The sequence below is a fragment of the Chiloscyllium plagiosum genome, unplaced genomic scaffold (assembly GCF_037043375.1).
Source record: "Chiloscyllium plagiosum isolate Xiang-an unplaced genomic scaffold, Cpla_swu_hap1 HiC_scaffold_12, whole genome shotgun sequence".
Lineage (NCBI taxonomy): Eukaryota > Metazoa > Chordata > Chondrichthyes > Orectolobiformes > Hemiscylliidae > Chiloscyllium > Chiloscyllium plagiosum.
The window spans coordinates 97,386,389-97,409,044 of record NW_028270150.1 but is presented as its reverse complement, the minus strand read 5'-3'; the positions used below and the strand labels follow the sequence as shown (position 1 = coordinate 97,409,044).

Here is a 22,656-nt window from a genome sequence, read left to right as displayed (position 1 = left end):
AGGGATATGAGCCAAGTGCGGGCAGGTGGGAATATTTTAGCTTGGGAAGATGGTTGGCGTGGATGAGTTAGACTGAAGGGTCTGTTTCCATTTTCTATGACTCTTATTCAACATAAGGAGTGATGCACAGTGTCGATAGGGGCCAACGTTTGTCATTTACCCAGGGAAAGCATTGTGTTTGTCTCACTGATTCAGGAAGGTCTGATCGATTGTACTGTGTCTGTTTCAGGGATCATGGGGAGTGTTGACTGAACCTACTCTGTGTGTCTCACAGACATCAGGGAGAGCAGACTGACCTCACTGTGTCTTTATCACTGACCCAAGGGGCCTGGAGTGTTCAATTGTGATCCCAGAATACATCAATCCATTGCATCGTTTCATAAATATTACTAATTGAGCAAAAGGCTGTTTTATCATGTTCTTCAGCTGTTCTCTGAACTTAGTCTGAGTCACGGAATATATACACGTGTTTGTGCAGCAACTCAGGAGCTGAAGAATGAATCCTATATCTCGTACAAAGTAATGTAAAATTACAGCCTTATAACCCAACCGATACAATCGTCTCCATGAAGAATACACCACAAACATTGACCATAACAGGATGAAATTCCCTGAGATAACAAACATTAAAATGATGGATTTCCTTCGGCTCTCCAAGTGTCGGTCCTTGGAATGCTGTCCCCTGCTGTCAGACTGGAGTCTCCTGCGGGCTCTGGTGGCCACTAAAATGTACCTCCCAGTGAGAGCATTGAGCAGCAGAACCAGAACAAATGGGAGCACTGGGGTCAGAATGTAGTGAATAACCTCAATCGATCCCCAGACTCGCGATAACATAACATACCTTTTAGCCAAACAAAACCAGGGCTGGTTCCTCAGCTTATACCAAGGTGTTAACATAAAATACCAGGAAATGTTCTTTAAACAGCTGAGCACAGTTATTGTTCCCAGAACCACGGCTGCTGTTTTCTCAGTGCAATAGTTGTCTTTCATCTTTTGACAACAAATGGCCACAAATCGATCAAAGGTGAAAGCGACAGTGAACCAGACAGAGCAGTCCATAGCTGCAAAAACCAGGACGGCGTGGATGTTACACACAGGGATGGTCTGCAGAAATGTAAATTCATTTCTATAAATAATTGGAATGTGCCTCAATATCAGATCAATAATGATAAGCAATACATCCACTGCTGCCATGGCCACCAGGTAGCGAGTGACACATTTAGAAAGATCACACTTTCTCTGTGACAGAATCACTATTGTCACTGTGTTAACTATGAGAAAGGAAAATAAACAAGAACACGTTATGTTAAGCCAAGCGTAAAGTTACACCTTATTATAGATACAGTTAATAAGTTACAGAGCGTATTGAGATTTTCAAATGTGTTATTGTATCCAGTAATGACATCATAATGGGACATAAAGAAACAGTGGATTCATCGAACATATATTTTGTGCCTGTCTTTCAAATAACATTCTAGAAATGAGTATGAATAACAAGTTGAAAGGAAGGGATGAATTAGACACAATTACATGATGAAATGTTGCTCAGGAAATTCTTAGAATCAATGGCTGACATGTCCCTGGTTCAGATGAAATGCATCCAACACTTGTCAAAAGAATGCTGGATGAGATAGCAGTTGTGCTGTTTATCATGTTCCGAGAGTAACCAGAAGTGGGTGAGAATGGAGAGCAGCTGCTCCATCAATCACAGGCTATGTATGGCCATCCGTGCTGCTGATAGGTTTACTGATGTGCCTATCAATGATGAATGCAAGAGTGAAACAAGAGGGTTACCTCAGATTACAGCAGGATCTGGATGAGATGGGCCAATGGGCTGAGAAGTGGCAGATGGAGTTTAGTTCAGATAAATGTGAGGTGCTGCATTTTGGGAAAGCAAATCTTGCTGGATATATACACTTAATGGTAAGGTCCTAGGGAGTGTTGCTGAACAAAGAGACCTTGGAGTGCAGGTTCATAGCTCCTTGAAAATGGAGTCGCAGGTAGATAGGATAGTGAAGAAGGCGTTTGGTATGCTTTCCTTTATTGGTCAGAGTATTGAGTACAGGAGTTGGAAGGTCATGTTGCGGCTGTACAAGACATCGGTTAGGCCACTGTTGGAATATTGCGTGCAATCCTAGTCTCCTTCCTATCGGAAAGATGTTGTGAAACTTGAAAGAGTTCAGAGAAGATTTACAAAGATGTTGCCAGGGTTGGAGGATTTGAGCTATAGGGAGAGGCTGAACAGGCTGGGGCTGTTTTGCCTGGAGCATCGTAGGCTGAGGGGTGACCTTATAGAGGTTTACAAAATTATGAGGGGCATGGATAGGATAAATAGACAAAGTCTTTTCCCTGGGGTCGGGGAGTCCAGAAGTAGAGGGCATAGGTTTAGGGTGAGAGGGGAAAGATATAAAAAAGACCTAAGGGGCATCTTTTTCACCCGGAGGGTGGTACGTGTATGGAATGAGCTGCCAGAGGATGTGGTGGAGGCTGGTACAATTGCAACATTTAAGAGGCATTTGGATGGGTCTCTGAATAGGAAGGGTTTTAAGGGATATGGGCCGGGTGCTGTCAGGTGGGACTAGATTGGGTTGGGATATCTGGTCGGCATGGATGGGTTGGAACGAATGGTCTGTTTCCATGCTGTACATCTCTATGACTCTATCACTCTATTGAAGGCGGGGGAAGCATGCAGCAAGGTAAGTGTGAACAGGAAGGTTCTCTGTGAGGGAAGGTGGCCTGTGGGCTAGTAACAGGTGGATGGAGGAAAGATCCGATAGGGAGAGCCAGAGGGAGGAGCCAAGCCTGTCATTGCAGACAGGTCAAGGGGTGGTGTAAAGGCAAGAAGGAAACTGCAAGGAACCTGGGAGGAGACAATGAGGCCTTGAGGGGATTGGGATGTTATGGGGAGGCTACAATGGGTCTCAGGGGACAATGGGAACCCAGTGGGAGAGGGAACATGGAGAGGTCACATGATAACAGGTTAGACAGGAAGGAGGGGGGTGGAAGCAAGAGATTGACACTGCAAGACAGTGGGAGGGAGAGAGAGAGAGAGAGAGAGAGAGATAGAGAGAGAGCAAGATTGGAAAGAGAGAGAGAGGAAGAGAATAAAAACTTCAAGGGGGTGGTCGAGAGAGAGAGGTTGCAAGTGAAGTGGGAGACGGGGGACTTTGCAAACAACAGAGATTGGATTCAGATCTGTTAACAAAAGAAACCGCCACGAACTAGGAATGAGGGTAAGACAAAGTCACTGAGCTGATGAATTGCTTGCAAGTAGACTGTATTTCTAGCTTTAGTCCCTGAGCGTATGTGGCCTTCTCTTTGGGAGAATTTCAGTAGATTATATTGTCATGTAGATGGAGCCAATTGTTATATTTAAATCAGAAATTGACATCTGATATTTTTATTTGATTGAATAATAAATAAACAAATAAATATTTATGTTCTCACATCTCAGTAAAAGTAGGTAGCAACAAATTGGTTTAAAAACTGTTCCAACTTTGTGACTATGTGTGGAAACACATGAACGGTCACTCCTTCAGTCTGCAGGAAGCATGTTTATTGTTGTAGCTTTTTGTGTCCCGTGAATTATGTGTCACTTATTTTGGGAAAAAACATTTTGCAAACTTATGCCTTTTGTTTAGTGTCAATTTGACTACAGCATCCATCCAGGAAATGAATGTTTTCCCGAAATATTGTGGCTTTATTGTGGGTTAACACTGTGGTTATTGATAATATTAATAAGTTTCCTGAGATCTGTTTATGAATGAAAATATCCATGAAGACAAACACAGAAGGTAATGCCACATGGTGACTGCATCAATTAATAAAGGAGTTAGCGAGAATGGAAGGGCAGCCCTGAAAACCAAAAGGGAACACTCAGGAGGAGCTGAAAAACAGAAATATTTTGTGCTTTGAGACACACATCTCTCTGATATGGATCAAATTAACTATACAGCTCTTGAAGGTCTTTTTCATTCAAAGCAGAAACACTGCCCTCATGTTAACATCAGACACACTACTTTCTCAATTTAAAAGCAACTTTTCCACAACTTGACTAAAAGACACTTTGCAGCATTCCCACTCAGAGAGCAGAAGTGAAATGGCACATTCTGTGAGACATCATCATCTATAAAACCACACCCTGAACAGACAAGGAGCAACACTGGAACATCACAGACAGGTTTGAGGCTAACATTACTGTGATAGAGCCTGTCATTGAAGGCAAAAGTTCCACTCTCATCGATTACAAGAGAGATCTGAGTGAGAATTCAGAAAGAACCATTTGAAGTACAGTCCAAGAGAATGCTGAGCAACGATCCAATAATAACATTCCTAACCCTGCAGGAATATCCACAGCTACTCCATCACAGGGAAATGTATGGATGAAGGGATGGGAAAGGTGAAAGATGCATGAGGAAAAGAAACAGCTCAACTGAAACAAAGGCAGGAGAGATCATCACCCTCTGTAACAAATAGTTGGAGAGATGGGGAGATCCTCGCCTTGAGTTATAACGCAGGGAGAACAATGTCACTGAGGAAGCTCTAGACACCATTAAAAAGCCTCCCTGTTACCTCAGAGCTGGGAATCAAACCAACAGTGGAGGGCTTTAGCAAAGCTATTGACACACACTCATGGACAAAGCTCCAGTCACTTTTCCCAGTCCTCATCAAGCACAGAAACCCCCACTCCTGCAGCTTCTGCACTAACCTCTCTGTTTCTTCTGGAGGAGGGGACATTTCCACAGGGAGTGTGTGATGCAAGGATTGTGACCCTGTACATGAACAAGAGCAACTGCAGAGATTGCCATAACTGTCGAGGTGTCTCCCTGCTAAGCCTCCCTGCATTGGAAAAGGATTTCCCCATGTGGCCTTGTCAGGCTGCAGACACTTGCTTAAGGCATCTGCCCCCAATTCCCAACGTGGTTTCAGAACAGCAAGCTCGACAATCTCGGTTCCCTTTCAGTCTCACAGCTGCAAGAGAAATACATCAACAAAGGGGACCAAAAGGACAGGGCAGGGAGACTATATCTGCACCTGAAGAGAGAATAATTACTCAGACACAGGATTTGTTACAGGAAGTTTGTGTTTGATAACCTTTTGAGGTGGTAACCTGGCATGTTGATGAGGGCAGTGCATTTGATGTGGTCTACATGGACTTCAGCAAGGCTATTGGTAAAGTCCTTCATGCAGATTGGTCAAGACAGTAAGAGCCAATGGGATCCCAGGTAAAGTGACCTGCTGGATGTAAAACTGGCTGAGAGGCAGGAGGGAGAGGGGAATGGTTAAGGAATGTTTCTCTAGCACAAAGTCTGATTTCAGTGGAGTTTCTCAGAGCACGGTGCTCGGAGCTTGCTGTCTGTTTTGTAGATGAATCATTTAGACTTAAATTCAGGGGAGTATGATAAAGAAGTTCACACATGGCATGAAACTCGGAAGGCTGGTAAAAAGTGAGGAGGGTATCTGCAACCTGCAGGAGGATATCAATGGACTGGGCAGTTGGGAAGAGCAGGGACAACAGGATATCAACCTGGAAATGTTTCCAAAGTTAAAAATCACACAACACCAGGTTATAATCCAACAGGTTTCCTTGGACGTACTAGCTTTCGAAGCGCTGCTCCTTCATCAGGTGGTTGTGGAGCAAGACTATAAGATGCAGAAATTTTTGCAAAAGGTTTCAGTGTCATGGGGCTCAAATATCTTAATCAATCTCAGATTAAGTCTTTCATTTTTTTAGAATGGGTTTCCTAACTTCACTTCATTATTAGGTAAATCACAAACTCCTTTTAAGTCACATTCTCAAGATAAATTCAGATTCTCCAACAAAAGGTGTCATCTCAGCTCAGACAATGCATTAAAGGTGTGAGGTTAAAGTCTGTCTGACTGGTTGTAATTCTAAAGTGATATTTACTGCATCTTACATGGATTGATTATAGGTTATGCATTTTTTGAGCAAAATAAAATATAATTCTGCAATACAGATTCTCTCCATAAACTGAAAGGTGTGCTTGCAGGAAAGGCAGAGTGAGTGTGTGCATGTCAGTGTAGGAAACCCATTCTAAAAGATGAAAGTTGGGGAATAGGAAATGACAAGAATTGTAATAAAGTTACATCATGATTCACAGAATTACTAGCCAGACAGAGATACTTACTAGGAATACCAACAGTAGCGAGAGTCGGATAGTAAATGTGTTGAATAATCCAAAGTATGTATCGGATCCGACGTTCCAAATACATTTGGTGATAATTTGCAGAAAAATAGTCAATTGTCCCAGAGAGACTCCTGCCCATTGTGGTAACATTGCAGTCTGCTCTCCTCAGATTCTGATCTGTCATCTCTCCCCGTTTCGAGGAACGTTGCAGCTGAGACTCATTTATTAATAGAAGGAGGAATCCATCCAGAGACTCAGTTAGGGCCCCCAGAGATTGACATTAATTACAGTCACTGAACAAACAGGTTCATTGAACTCCTGTCAATCCAGTGCCTTTGTCCCAGACTTTGTAAATGTAAAACTTTTCCCTGGTCTGGATAGAATGTGTGAGGGTTGCTGAGTAAAGGAACAATGATAAAATGGGAGTGGGCCAAGAGGCACAGAAGTTTGCAAATAGTGCAGCCTGATGATCCAGGATAAATTGTGGCTTTGTTCTTTAGGGACATAGAGTCATAGAGATGTACAGCATGGAAACAGACTCTTCAGTCCAATCCGTCCATGCTGACCAGATATCCCAACCTAATCTAGTCCCACCTGCCAGCACCCAGCCCATATCCCTCCAAACCCTTCCTATTCATATACTTATCCAGATGCCTCTTAAATGTTGCAATTGTACCAGCCTCCACCACATCCTCTGCCAGCTTATTCCATACACGCACCACCCTCTGCGTGAAAAAGTTGCCCCTTAGGTCTCTTTTATACCTTTCCCCTCTCACCCTAAACCTATGCCCTCTAGTTCTGGACTCCCCGACTCCAGGGAAAAGACTTTGCCTATTTATCCTATCCACGCCCCTCACAATTTTGTAAACCTCTATAAGGTCACCCCTCAGCCTCTGGTGCTCCAGGGAAAACAGCCCCAGCCTGTTCCATAACATCTTTCCGATAGGAAGGAGACCAGAATTGCAAGCAATATTCCAACAGTTGCCTAACCAATGTCCTGTACAGCCGCAACAATGTGTGAGGGTTGCTGAGTAAAGGAACGATGAAAAAATGGGAGTGGGCCAAGAGGCATGGAAGTTTGCAAATAGTGCAGCCTGATGATCCAAGATAAATTGTGGCTTTGTTCTTTGAAGAAGAATTTAACAAATGACAGGTATTAAAGACTTGATGGAGTTCTTAGATAAAGTAACTGGAATTAGCTGAGTTTCACATATTTCATGTTATATATGTAGACTTTCAAAAGGAGAGATGCTATTTAATTGACTTATTTAGGAAAATGTAAACATGTGATTGAAGGTGGAATGCCATTGGCTGAGGGACATACCTCAGAGAGAAATGCTGTGCACGTAATGATTAGCTGCAGGGAGAGGGCTCTTCTGGTGCAGTGATCTTATCCCAGGCAAGAGATCCTGGGTTCAAATCCCGACTGTTCCAGAGATGAGTAATAACATCCCTGAGACAGGTTGATGAGAAGGTAGACAGACTGCAGGAAGATACATTATTCTTCTTCCCTCATGGCTAGTGTGAGGAACACTGATCTTTGTAATACATGCATAAATGACTTGGACAAATATGTTACATAGGAAGGAGAAGATTTCAAGGTGAGACAGAAAGACAGTGAACTGTGAGGAGGATAGGATCAGACATCAGAAGTTCAGTTAAAACAAAATATTGCTCATGCTGCAAAACTGAAAGAAACACAGAATGCTGCAGAGACTCAGCAGATCAAGCAGCATCCTTGTCGAGGGAAACAGAGATAATGCTTCAACTCAGAGCTGAAAGGGGCATGAAAATGGGTTATTTTACTGTTTTGACAGTGGGAGAAGATGGGGGAGATATTGCTGAGACCCCATGTAAAAGACAAGACCATTATTAATGGTGTTGAATGAGGAAAAGAAAAGGTGTAAAATGCATCGAAATTAAGGTGTGAAAATAAGTGGGTGGTTCCACTCTACTCAGAGCAACACAAATAAGACACAAACAAGAAAGCTGTGTGCCTAATGCAGCTGAGAATGTAAGAAAATGTAAGAGATTGCAGGAATTAAAGAAAAATGCAGAAGAGACATGATTAGATAGATTAGATTCCCTCCAGTGTGGAAACAGGCCCATCGGCCCAACAAGTCCACACCAACCCTCCGAAGAGTAACCTACCCAGACCCATCATAAAGTCAAGGTCTGTGTTGTGGAAATCAGTATTGAGTCCTTAAGGCGGTAAAGAGGAAAGTGAGGGTTTGTTCCTCAAGCTTGTGCTGTGCTTTTCTCCCACTCTCCCATGAACTGCATTGTTGGTTTCAATCAGAGCACACCATTTCCAACCAGTGGCCATGACACTGTCACTCTCTCTCTCTATGTCTTGCAGGTAAAGCCAACCTCTGTGTGGGGCCTGCAGAGACAGGCCCAGCTCCTGTAGAAGCCACCACCTCGCCCCCTGAGGGCTCAGAGGAATGGTCACCAAGGCTGCCTTTTGTAAACCCCACAGGCTCAGATCCTGAGACCTCGGTGGGAAGATTAGCCTTAGAGAGTGTGGGAGCACAAGCTGGTGAGCACCTCACTGCTACAGCTCCGCAGCTGGCTGAGGAAGAAATGCCCCAGGCCGCTGGCACTCGGAGGGACCGGCAGAGACCAGGCAGCTGCTCAGGCAGGAGAGGAGCCCGTGGTGTCAGCAATCAGGACCCACATCTGAATGTACAGGGAGGAGCGGCAGACGGGGAAATGGGACACAAAGGCTGCAGAAGGACAGTGAATCTTGAGGGTATTTGATAAGGTGCCACATCAAATGTTATTGCAGAAAAGAAAAGCTCATAGCATTGTGGGTAACATAGTCACCTGGATAGAAGATTGGCTGGTGATCAGGAGCAGACAGTAGGAATAAGTGGGTCTTTTTCAGCCTGACAGGATGTGACAGCGGTATGTCACAGGGTCAGTGCTGGGCTCTCAACTCTTTCCAGTTTACAGAAATGATTTGGATGGAGGGATCACAGGTATGGATGTAAATTTACTGATAACACAAAGATAGACAGGGAAGCGAGTTCTGAAGAGTACACAAGGAGCCTACAAAATGATATCAGAGGTTAAGTGGCAAAGATCTGGCAAATGGATACAATGTGGGACATTGGGAAATTGTCCATTTTGGAAGAAAGAATAAAAAACAACCTCATGATCTAAATGGGGAGTGGGTGAACAGCTCTGAGATCCACAGGGATCTGGGTGGTTTCTCAGTGAATCTCTGGATCCCATTATTGTCCATGTAAGAGGAGACTGGGAATGAGTTGTGTAAAAGGACTCAATGCCTGTTCAGAAAATAATGAGTGAATGGGTCAGGAGAGCAGCACAATATAACTCTCTTGCTCCGCTGCACTTCCCCAGCTGAGCAGTTCCCCTCCTCTCCAGCCAACTCCAGCTCATTTTCCTCAAATGGGGAGAGGATCCCCATCCCCACCACCCAGCACTGGCCACCTTGCCATGAGAGATCTCATTCCTGCCAATGGGGCAAAGGGAGGATTGGGTCTGATGGAAGTGAAGGTACGAGCAGTTCATGGTGATGCATGAGCAGGAGAGATGGTGAGTCCCCAGTGAGTGAGTAGGAAGCACAGAGGGTGGGAATAATGTATAGTCTGGGAGGATGCGGTGGGTAAGAGTCGATGAGTGGCCATGATACATACAACAGTGAGAGTTGTCGTCCATGAGTCTTGGTGAGAGGCATGTTCAATGGTACAGTTAGAGGGAGGGCTGACCCTGATCTGTGAGTGTGAGGTAGCAGAGAGAAGATAGTGGTACTTACACTTGCAGAGCACAGTCTGTCACTGACCTTCTCCATGCACTGTTAGACATTTCCTTCAGCTCAGGTGTTATGGCCCAGGCCAGACCTGCTCAAAACAGTTCATGTAAGTAATCCAGACCCTGTCTTTTACCAGTTGCTTTAAGCAAGTGTAACGTGGATATTCCAGGAGGGATGCAGCTGATCCAACCACTTAGTTTTAAAGAAAACAGAATTTATTTCCAAGATTGCCAAATAAAACACAAACAAAAATAGAATACTGACTAATAACCTAACCAAAAAGCCAATTATCATCCCAACATAATGATGCTGTTGCAAATACTTATAAAAAATCCTCTAAACACCCCTGGGCACAAAAGATAAAATCCAACAGGATCTTCTAGGAGAGAAATCAGAGAGAGAAGGTCAGCATGGAGCTGCTTCTCTTGTGTCCAGCAGCTTCACAACACGACTGCTTACTGACCCAACCAAACCAGGGGTCTGCTGAGCTGGGAGAACTCGACACATCCTTTTCACTCTACAAGTGTTTTTTTATAAACCTGGAAGCCTTTTGCCTGAGACAGTATCTGTTAGGTATCATCAAACTGGCCCTAAAACCCAACTGAGCTGAGACTTTTGGAAACCTGTGCTTTTCCAACCTTCTCAAAAAGAAACTAAGAACAACATAGCCTTGTTAAAGGAGCAGCCTCATTACAGCATCCCCCGTCCCCCGCTGAAAGAAAAATGAAAAATCCATATCCAAAGGTGGCTTTACTTTAAAGCATCCTTAATGCTAAACCGTTTATACTCGTATACATTACACAGACAGTAACCACACAAACTGCATGACTACAGTCTGTTTGAGTCTGTTTTACTCCTGCTACCGAACACCTCCATTTCTCATTCACCTCTCAGCAATGCGTCGGTAATCATGTTTGCTAGTCCTGACACCTGCACCATTTTGAAATTGAATGGCTGTGCCAACAATCTCCATCTAAACAGTCTCACATCTTTGTCCATATATTTCTCCACAAAGTTCAGTGGGTTATGATCAGCGTATATGATTATATCAGACACGTTATTGTAACACAAACATTGAAATGTTGTAACTCCAACACCAAGCTCAGTCTCCTTCGCAAATGTCGAATATTTCTCCTGAGGAATGTTCAATTGCCTGAACAAAGTTCATTATCACAGAAAACCAGGTTATAGTCCAACAGATTTATTTGTAAGTACTAGCTTTCAGAACACTGCTCCTTCATCAGGAAGCTGTGGAGCTGCGAGAGCAATGCCCGATATGTTTTTCTATCGACTTGTCGTCTTGTTGCAAGAGCACAGCACTGATCACTGCACCACTTTCATTGATAGCCATCTTGAGAGACTTTGCATGATTAGCTGTGAAAAATACCAGGACAGTCGTTCACTCGGCTTTCAAAGCTGTCAAATGCCTCTGACAGTCCACTGTTCACTGAAACGTCTTGCTTTTCTTTAGCAATTCAGTGAGTGGAGCTGCCACACTGCTAAAATTTGGTATGAAATTTCAATAAAAACCACTCAATCCCAGGAACCGGAATACTGCTCTATTTGTTCAGGTGTGGGAAACTCACTGATTAACCTTGTTTTTGTATTCCATGGGGCCATGTGTCACTGTCCAATAAAACGGTATTGGAAAGTTACTTGGGCTTTGGCAAATTCACTTTTCACCAAATCTATCACCAGATCTGCCTTCCGCAGTCAATTGAACAAGTCTGATAAATGTTGGAAATGTTCCTTCCATCTATGACTAAAAATCACCAGGCCATCTATATATATGACACAATTGGATAATCCAGCAATGACCTTATCAGTTAGAATCGGAAATGTGGCTGGTGCATTTTTCATACCAAATGGTGTGACTGTAAACTGATACAGTCCACTCAGCGTTATGAAAGCTAAAATTGCCTTCACTCCTTCTGAAAAAGTTACCTGCCAGTATTCTCTGAGCAAGTCCAAATTAGGAAGTTGCTTGCCTCATCTTTTCAATAGAGTCTTCCAAACATGAAATCGGATATTCTTCAGTCCTTGTAACTGTGTTGACTTGGCAATAGTCCACACCTGACCGTTGGGTACCATCTGGCTTTGGCACCATTAATCTGGGTGAGCTCCAGTCACTGTAACTCACTTTGATTATGTCGTTTTGCAGCATGCTTTCAACCTCTTTTTGAACCTGTGCCAACTTTAGAGACTTATGTTCGTAAGGATGTTGCTTAATTTGAGCAACATTTTCTATATCTACCTCATTCTTAATTTGGTTTGTATTTTCCAGCTTATGTCCACATATCTCCCCATGCGATGGTAACAACTCTTTTAGGTCATTCCGATTTTCCTTTGGAAGGTAACTCAGCTCCTTTGGCTTTCCTTCCCACTGTCAAAATGCCGTTTGAGCATATTCACAGGACACACTCTGTCAGATTTCTGTCTGGAGTCCTTGTCAAATAGTCCATCTCACTCAATTTACTTTCAACTTGATAAGGTCCATTAAAACTTGCTTTGAACATTTCACCTTTCACGAGAAGTAACATGAACAATGTATTTCTGCCAGTAAAATTGTGAGTTTTTGATTTCTTATCTGCCTTCTGTTTCAATGTATGCTGCGATACTTTTAAATGCTGTCTAGCCAATTCCCCAGTGCTATTTAATCGATCCTGAAAATTTGACGCATAGTCCTAATATGAATTCTGATTTACTAATTTCTCCTTGATCAATTTTAGTGGTCCTCTCACTTCATACTCAAAAACAAATTCAAATGGACTGAATTTGGTCAATTCATTTGGTGCATCTCTGATCGCAAAAAGCACAAATAAAATTCCCTTATCCCAATCATCTGGATAGTCTTGACTATAAGCCCTCAGCATGGTCTTTACTGTCTGATGGGACCTTTCCAACAGTCCCTGCCATCCTGAATGGCATTCAGTAGATTTGAATTGCCTTATTTCTCAGCTGTCCATAATTTCCTTGAAAGATTTTGATGTAAAAATTAACCCTTGATCTGATTGTATCTCTTCGGATAGTCCGAGAGAGTAACTCCTCCCCAATCCTTTTATCTGTGATATTGCATAATGGAATGGCCTTTCAAATCTAGTGGATACATCCATTATTGTTAACAAATACTGATTTCCTCTTTTTGTTTTAGGTAGTAGTCCTATGAAATCAATTCATACTCTTGTAAAAGTTTCCCCAAATGTTGGTGCAGGTATTGAAGGTGCAGGTTTTATTACTGTCTGTGATTTTCCAATTATGTAACATGTATGTTATTTCTGGCAAAATTCAACAACATCCTTGTGCAGTCCAGGCCAGTAGAAATGACTTTGTATTTTAGCCTGAGATTTTCTCACTTCTAAATGCACCCCCCCCCCCACCGCCACCAGAGGGAGTCATGCACCACTCGCAGCACCTCTTTCTCTTCACCCACTGGCAATACAATTGAATGAACTTCTGCCCATTTCTCATCTGCCTGAGTAACAGAATGCGAAAATGACATGATGCAAGTTTGAAAGAATGTAACAAGGCGGCACGGTGGCACAGTGGCACAGTGGTTAGCACTGCTGCCTCACAGCGCCGGAGACCCGGGTTCAATTCCCGCCTTAGGCGACTGACTGTGTGGAGTTTGCACGTTCTCCCCGTGACTGCGTGGGTTTCCTCCGGGTGCTCCGGTTTCCTCCCACAGTTGCAAAAATGTGCAGGTCAGGTGAATTGGCCATGCTAAATTGTCCGTAGTGTTAGGTAAGGGTTAAATGTAGGGGTATGGGTGGGTTGCGCTTCAGCGGGTCGGTGTGGACTTGTTGGGCCGAAGGGCCTGTTTCCACACTGTAAGTAATCTAATCTAATCAATTAATAATGCAAGCATGCACGGACATCCAAAGGAGAGAATGGAAGAACAACAGAATGCAAGATCCAAATGAGAGAATAGAAGAACAGAATGCAAGAACGCAAGAATGATAGAATGCGAGAATGCAAACTTGCAAAGATGCAAGAGTGACAGAATGAAAGAAAATGCAATAACACAAAAATGACATGATGGAAGATTGCAAGAATGCAACAATGCATTCCATTTCCTCATTAAGACAGCATTTTTATGATAGTGACACTCAGGGATGAATTTGGATTCTTTATTGGTGAATGCCTTTTGATACAATTGCTTTAATTTTCATCTTTCGGCTGTAACTCCATTAATTTATCTGAGCAAAAGATATTTACATTGTGATCAAACTGTTCCTTGTTTGTGTCAACCATCTGATCCAGAATCATAGAATCCCTCCAGTGTGGAAACAGGCCCTCCGGCCCAGCAAGTCCACACTGACCCTCCGAAGGATAATCCACTCAGACCCAGTCCTCAACATTTACCCCTGACTGATGCACATAACCTGCACATCCCTGAACACTGTGGGGCAACTTGGCATGGCCAATGCACCCAGCCTGGATTGAGGGAGGAAACCAGAACCCACACAGACACAGGGGGAACATGCAAACTCCATACATACAGCCACACGAGGGTAGAACTGAACCCAGGTCCCTGGTGCTGTGAGGCAGCAGTGTTAACCACTGAGCCACCGTGCCACCCCAACCAGGGTCTCTGCTAATTCCACTTCAACTTTCTTATCTGAACTCTTTGATCTCTCCTGTTTCAACTGGTGACTCTGTGACCTTGTTACCACATAGTCAGGTAAAATCCCAGGATACGAGTCCTGCAATAGCTCAGTTGCCTGAGTTTCCACTGGCTTTTCAACCACAGTAGGCAGCACTCCTACCTGTGAATGAGCTGTATCATAAGGAAGGACAAATTGCATTCCTGGAGCTGAGAGTTTCTTCATCCTACCATAACATCTCCACTTTTCACTGGATACACTAACCTCACTTTACATAACTGAGTGCTCCTTGTCTCACTGTGAATTCCTGTAACTCGTACCTTTCCTGGTAATATTCCTTCAGTGGTACATATCTCCTCATCTTTCATCATCACAGACTGAGAGGATCCTGTATCTCTTAACATTGTAACCTCTTTACCTGCTGCTCCTGCCCTATGTGAGTAACCTTTACCTTCACGGCTACATGGTAGAAGAAGATCTGAGATGGAAATGTGTTGCTGGAGAAGCGCAGCAGGTCAGGCAGCATCTAGGGAACAGGAGAATCGACGTTTCGGGCATTAGCCCTTCTTCAGGAACTTTCCTGAAGAAGGGCTAATGCCCGAAACGTCGATTCTCCTGTTCCCTAGATGCTGCCTGACCTGCTGCGCTTCTCCAGCAACACATTTCCATCTCTGATCTCCAGCATCTGCAGACCTCATTTTCTCTTCAAAGAAGAAGATCTGACACTTCCTCTTTTCCCAACCTCTGAGCAGCTTGTAAATTCCTGGTGCAGCTTTCTATCCTCCACTGTGCTTTTCATTATCACTCCAACAAAACTCACTGGCTTATCCTGTTTTCCAACATCAGGCTTCCCAGTGCTTTTCCTAACCCACCAACACTGTGGTATCATGTGGCCTACTTCATTGCAGTGAAAATACTGGAGCTTTTTAATTTCTCCTTCCTCTTCAAGGGTTTCTTTCCAACCAACTTTCAAACATTCAGAACAATGTAACCTAATGGGGAGAAAGACTGCTGATTGGTTGATAAGTCTGTGCTAATTGTTTTGAGGTCTTGGATGGGGAACACTTAATTTTCAATGTTCTCAGGTAAATTGTTTAAAGAAGCTGTAAAGTTTGAACACAGATCATTTGTTTTCAGAGGATCAATTCCCTATATGTCAGATACTGAGCCACATTATGAGCTCGGTGTATTATCTGAAATTGGCTGTTGGTGTAGATACTAGCACACTTCAGATTGTTTGGCAAGTCATGTCCAAACACAATCACAAAAGTGATTTGCACAGCAGTTAGTGCTGGTACAGGTGGGGAGAAGATGGTGAGGTGTCCTGAGTAAGAGAGTAAGCAGTGCAGAGGGCTGTTTGAGTAGCAGTCTGCGTGGGGTAGGTTAGTAAGATTTGAGTGAAAATGTATGAGGGAAGATGCTGCATGCACCAGTAAGAGCTGATGATCATTAGTGTTGGTGAAATGCATTAGCAGAGCTTGAGTGAGTGTGAGGTAGCAGAGAGAGCATGGTGACACTTCCCATCGCTAAGCCCAGAAGCCCCTGAAGCATCTTCCCTCACTGCTTGGTGTTCGTCAGGACCATGGATATTGCACTGACCCAACTGGCAACTTAAAGCCACATGGGCAGGTTCTAGTCCCACGGTCTCCACTGTTATCCATGAAGAAAAAGCACAGTGCATCCCTCCCACACACTGTCAATCAGGACATCCAGATCCATGTCAAGTCAAGTCGTAATCTGCCTCTGTTGGCCAACGGTAGGCCAACCCTTCTGACATTACAACTCTGAAGGGCAGTCCCTGGCTAATAGAAATCCTCCTGATGTACAGCTGGCAATTCAATATGATGCACCAGGTAGCGGGTATCCCAGAGGGTCCTAGCAATGTTATCTACTTCCGCGGCTGGTGAATATGGCAAAACTGTTACTTTCTGTTTTCTGTATTTTTCATTATGGATTGCAATTGAAATAAAAAGAACAGTTCAAAAACCAGAGGATTTCAGGAGGATTGCTGCATGTTTTGAAAGCAAGTAATCTAACACTCACTGTGACTGATGTTTACACAGCTGCTTGACTGAGCAGTGGTTAATGTGTAGTTGCAGATGAACTGGAGCTAAGGGGTTATATACAGATGGAACTTTAGGCTGTACATGTAGCTGACTGGTCAGTGTCTCGCAATCAATTATGTACAGTTTAGGCCTTCTGTCTATCAATAAGCATGTGTCCATTTCTCAGGTAAACAAACAGCCTGAAGTTGTGAAGCTTTTCAGATCACATGGAGCTCAGGAGTTCTCTCCATTCTCTGCCATAAAAATCACTTTGAGGTTGAATGAAAACACTTGATTTCCTCTCCAACAGTTGGTGTCAGATGTGACTTTTAACCAAGTGTCTGAGACCTTCTCGAAGTGAACCAGCCAGCCTATGCCCTTTGCAAACCAGTGGAAGCATCTGGAGAAAGAAGACTGAGAAGCAGCGTTCTGACCAGCACAAGAACCATTTCAGCACATCCCATGAACAGAAAACACTCAACTGCTCTCCCAATTTTCTCTCCATCCATAACACCCATGTTGTTTCCTGTCTGTCTGTCTATGTGTAAGGGACAGTTTTTAAGAGATTATAATTAGAACATTGTCTATTGTCACATGTACTCAACTTCACAAGTATAAGAGAACAGTGAAAAGTTTGCAATGGCACCATCTTCGGGACAAACTACCTCGGGACAGTTTTTAGATTCAAGATAGAGAAATAAAGGGGGATAAAAGGAAAAACGTTACATTACTTATACGTATTCACAGTATTAGTTGGAAAACTGAAATAAAGTTAAAAGGATAAACATGGCAGTCTTGAAATAAAGGGCGACAGTGGATTAGTGCAGGGTCTGACTAGACTCACAAACTACTGATCATCCGCACCATTCTCCTGTGTAACATCCATCCTGCTCCCTTTGGGCATCTTACCCACAAGACGTCCCTACTCCCCTCGGGCATCTTACTCACAGGCCGTCCCCACTCCCCTCAGGCATTTCACCTCCTGGCCATCCCCACTCCCCTCGGGCATCTTCCCATTGGCCGTCCCCACTCCCCTCGGGCATCTCACCCATTGGCCATCCCCACTCCCCTCGGGCATCTCACCCATTGGCCATTCCCACTCCCCTCAGGCATTTCACCCAGAGGCCGTCCCCACTCCCCTCAGGTATCTCACCCAGTGGGTGTTCCTGCTCCCATTGTGCCTACAGCCCGCTCTACGTCAGGGGAAAACACCGAAAAGGGGGAAAAGGGGCAAAGAAAAAGACAAGAAAAAGTGAAATAAACCGAAGGAGGGAGCAGTTCCGGTTGGAGCGTCCCACTCCACCTCCATCTTGTCGTCTTACTGGAGTGTGAGCTACACTGTAGTAGAGTTATATGCTGACTGTTCCTCTTTGTTTACCTGAGACTCCAGTATTACCTGAAACAAGCTGTAATTCATGTTCAGTGCAGAAACCAAGTTTCTAACAATCTGGGTCTGAAAGGAATGTGATTTTAGGGAATTTAGGACACCATTTAAAATGCATAATTTGGACAATATGTGCAGGAATAGTGGGGCTTTGTCAACAGTGTGTTATCTTAGTGAGCTACAACAATATTTGGGCACTCATGTGAGATTGACTTGAAGTCAAATAATAAGGGTTTGGGAATGGTTTACGTGTCGGTGATGGTAACCATCAGGTTCTGTATTAAATTACAGAGCTGGCACTTTTAAAGGATTTCCTGCAGGTGGCAGAGTTGTCCCTCATAGTTTTCAGGGAAATTACAAAGACCATGTTGCTTGACTTGGTGGGTGACCTCGAGGTGGCATTGCCTGGCAGAGTGAGGAATGCAGCGATAATTGAAATACTGGCACAGCACTTGGGTTGAGAGGAAATACAAGAAATGCTGGGTCCTCCAGGGAGTGAAATATCAAATCAGGTGATGCTCAGTAACAGTCAGAGCAGCTTCAGTGAGAGGAGACAATGGGATAACTAGCGATGGAAGAACATGGAAAATACAGAGATGAAAAGCAGAACAGAATAAAGGAAAGAGCAGGGAAAGATAAGGAAAAGGAAATGGTGTTGGAAAGAGTGGAATGGGTAAAGAGTGGAATTAGACTGCAAAGAGAGACAATGTGAGAGAATATGTCCATCAGATTATAATGATACCGTCAAACCAGAGATTTCAGGTCCTGATGTAGAGAATCTGAATAATTTGAACAATTTGAGGCTAGCGCAGAAATTTTTATCCTTGTTGAAGTCCTACCAAGACTGTCCTCCTCCTGAGTACAGCCGTGATATTCTCCCCAGTCAAATACACAACTCCCACTCCACTCTTGCCTCCCCTTCCCTCCTTCTGGTAACATCTGTACCCCGGAATATTGAGCTGCCAGTCCTACTTTAACAGGAAATCTACTGGATGCAGCCTGGACAAACCTATATTGAATGCAAACGAATGGAGCAAAGCAAATTTGACAGATGCATCCGAGCGTTAGAACAACTTAAGGACTCACAACCATCCCACGTTGAGGACCAAAGGCTAGTAACTGATCACCCGGGAGCAGTAAGGGCCAACGATTCGGAGCTAATATATAAATTAGATTGGATTAGATTACTTACAGTGTGGAAACAGGCCCTTCGGCCCAACAAGTCCACACCGACCCGCCGAAGCATAACCCACCCATACCCCTACATTTACCCCTTACCTAACACTACGGGCAATTTAACATGGCCAATTCACCTGACCTGCACATCTTTTGGACTGTGGGAGGAAACCGGAGCACCCGGAGGAAACCCACGCAGACACAGGGAGACGGTGCAAACTCCACACAGTCAGTCGCCTGAGGCGGGAATTGAACCCGGGTCTCTGGCGCTGTGAGGCAGCAGTGCTAACCACTGTGCTGCCCACTAAAATTAAACCTTTCCTCAGTCACACTCACAACTTCAAAACAGATAGAAAATTGGCACAGGAAAATGAAGGCAATGGCCAAGGTAAGGAACAGAGAGCTGGAAATGCCCCAAGATCCCCTCCACAGATCAGAAGCCAAATTATTGAGGGTGAAGGTGAAAATTGGGAGCCAAGGTGTACCCGTTGTTCCAAAACGAGGCACAATCACTCACAATGTAGGAAACTGAGAAGGAAACCCATGGGGGACATTGGAATTCATAAGAATGAGGCTGAAAAGGAATTGAATAAAATAAATACCACGGATCAGATTGTAACGTTAATGACAAAGGACAATCTGGTGGACACACTCCTGTGAATGCAGAAGGATTGCATACAGTAGACAAGAGAAATGAATTTTTTTTATCTCTAAGAAAATATCTCCATTTTTTTCAAAGGCAGCATAACTATACGAAACCATACAGGAGTGACACAAACTCTCCTGATGGAGAAGCATTTACTTTTCATCACAGAGAGGTTACTGAAGCCAGTCTGTTAGTAAGTAGGATGGATGGAGAGTATACCCCACTTTCTCTGTTTCAATGCCAGTTGGAGTGTGACTTGTTAACTGGACCAGTTGTAGAGCAGTTAGCTAAGGAATATCCTGTGGAAGGAGGTGATTTATTCCTCAGTAATGTTTTGTTCGGAATAAAAGTCATTCATTCACCGAGAGTCCAGATGAGGCTGAGAGGCAAAATAGTCACAGAAACAGGTTCTGGGTATTTTCTGTCATGTATAATGGCCAGAGAAATGGCTGAACAATGTCCACGCCAGTCCAAACCTGGCTCCTCCACATGATAAACAAAGGACATCACCAGAGAATCACAGGGTCACTGCAAGCAGATGTTAGGGAAGCTGAAACTCTGTTTAAAAATTAAAATGGCTCCAAAGAGGTATTTGGGATGTCCTCATTAATTGAAGCTCAGGAATTAGATCCAGGGTTAAGTTAGTTAGCACAGGCAGCTCATACTGAAGCTGAGGCTGAAGGAGTTCCCTAGAGTTATGATGTTAGAAACAGAACATAGATTTAATTCAAGTTCTGTGGAGAAATCTAGATTGTACTTTTCAAAAAAAAACAAAGCACGAACATACAGTCATAGAGAAAAACAGCACAGAAACAGACCTTCAGTCCAACTTGTCCATGCTGAGCTATTATCCTAACCTACTCTAGTCCCATTTGCCAGCACTTGGCCCATTTCGCTTTAAACCCTTCCTATTCATATACCCTTTTAAATGCTATAATTGTACCAGCATCCACCACATCTTCTGGCAGCTCATTTCCATACATGCACCACCCTCTGCATGAAAAAGTTGCCCCTTAACTCTCTTTTATATCTTTACACTCTCACTCTAAACCTGTGCCCTCTAGTTCTGACTCCCCCATCCAGGGAAAAGACCTTGTCTATTTATCCTATCTATGCCCCTCATGATTTTATAAACCTCTATAAGGTCACCCCTCAGCCTCCGACGTTCCAGGGAAAACAGCCCCAACCTATTCAGCCTTTGCAAAGCTCAAATTGTCCAACCCTGGCAACATCGTATTGGAATATTTTTTTTAAAAGGCATTTTTTGAAATCACATGGTTTCAGTGAAATGCTGGAGACATTTGTTGTTTTATTACTAGTGTCTTGTTTGAACACTATTTTGAGTACAGAGGAGATGGTCTTTGTTTGCAGGTGAGGAACGACAGGTTGGAAAAACAGCTGCTCATCTCATCTCTGTATCTTTCGGAGATATAATTTTGTGAATCCGTCACTATCCGCTACAGACCCTCCGACTCCCACAGTTACCTGGAGTGAGGTAAAAGAGGTGATGGAGTATCATTGCTAATCAGGGATAGTATCACAAATACAGAAAGGGAGGTCATCGAGGGGTGTTTGTTGAGAGGGTAAGGATAGGTGAAAAGTTAGAAACAGGAAAGGAGCAGTCACTTTCTCGGGAGTTTTCTATAGGCCCCCAATAGCAACAGAGACATGGAGGAGCAGATTGGGAAGCAAATTCTGGAAAGGTGCTGAAGTAACAGGGCTGTTGTCACGGGTGACTATAACTTCCCTAATATTAGTGGAACGTCCTCAGTTCAAATAATTTGTTTGGAGCAATTTTTTTCAGGTATGTCCAGGAAGAGTTCCTGATGCAATATGTAGTTAAGTCAACTAGACAGGAGGCCATATTGGATATGGTGCTTGGCAATGAACCTTACAAGGTGTCAGATCTCTCAATTGGAGACCATTTGGGTGATAGTGATCACAACTCCCTGACTTTTACTATAGTCAAGGAGAGGGATTGGAGCAGATGTTATGGGAAAGTATTTAATTGGGAGGGGGGGATTACAATTCCATTAGGCAGGGACTGTGGAACATAAATTGGGAACAGATATTCTCAGGGAAATGAATGATAGAAATGTGGGGGTTCTTTAGGGAGCACTTGCTGCGAGTGCTGGTAGGTTTGTCCAATTGAGGCAAGGAAGGGATAGTAGGGTGAAGGAACAAGCAATGTGCAACATCTATCAAGAGGAAGAAGGAAGCTTATTTAAAGTGGAGAAAGCAAGAGTCAGACAGGGCTCTAGAAGGTTACAAGGTGACCAGGAAAGAAGTGAAGAATGAACTTAGGAGAGCAAGAGGGGGGCATGAAGAAGCCTTGGTGATTAAGGAAATTCCCAAGGCATTCTACACTTATGTGAGGAATAAGAGAATGACCAGAGTGTGGGTAGGGCTAATCAGGAATAGTGGAGGGAACTTTTGGCTGCAGTCGGAGGAGGTAGGGGTGGCCCTTAATGAATACTTTGCTTCCATATTCACTAGTGAGAGGGACCTTGTTATTTGTGTTGACAGCATGAAACAGGCCGATATGCTCAAACAGGTTGATGTTAAGAAGGAAGATGTGCTGGAAATTTTGAAGAACATGAGGATAGATAAGTCCCTTGGGCCAGATGGGATATACCCAAGGTTAGTACGGGAAGCGAGGGAAGAGATTGCTGTGCAATTGGCATCTGCACTGTCCACTGGGTTAGTACCAGATAGTTGGAGGGTGGCAAACATTATTTCCTTATTCAAGAAAGGGAATAGGAATAATCCTGGGAATTACAGACCAGTCAGTCTAATGTCGGTAGTATGCAAATTATTGGAAACAATTCTGAAAGATAGGATATATGATTATTTGGAAAAGCATCATTTGATTAG

The 22,656-nt window shown here is 43.7% G+C and overlaps 1 protein-coding gene across 1 annotated transcript; it reads right to left on the bottom strand.

Annotated features, from left to right (window-relative positions):
- Window positions 1-297: 297 nt before the first annotated feature.
- LOC148148625 (putative G protein-coupled receptor 139) lies at window positions 298-6,333 on the bottom strand. Its single transcript, XM_087992347.1, has 2 exons — window positions 6,150-6,333; window positions 298-1,271 (listed from the first exon to the last, which is right to left on the bottom strand). The coding sequence occupies exons 1-2, from the start codon at window positions 6,331-6,333 to the stop codon at window positions 298-300; spliced, it is 1,158 nt and encodes a 385-aa protein (XP_087848473.1).
- Between the last annotated feature and the right edge of the window lie 16,323 nt (window positions 6,334-22,656).

Coding starts and splice junctions, on each gene's coding strand:
- LOC148148625 (XM_087992347.1), bottom strand. CDS start 6,333: ATGACAGATCAGAATCTGAGGAGAGCAGACTGCAATGTTACCACAATG. Junction 1,272..6,149: donor CGCTACTGTTGGTATTCCTA/GTAAGTATCTCT, acceptor CCTTTCTCATAG/TTAACACAGTGACAATAGTG.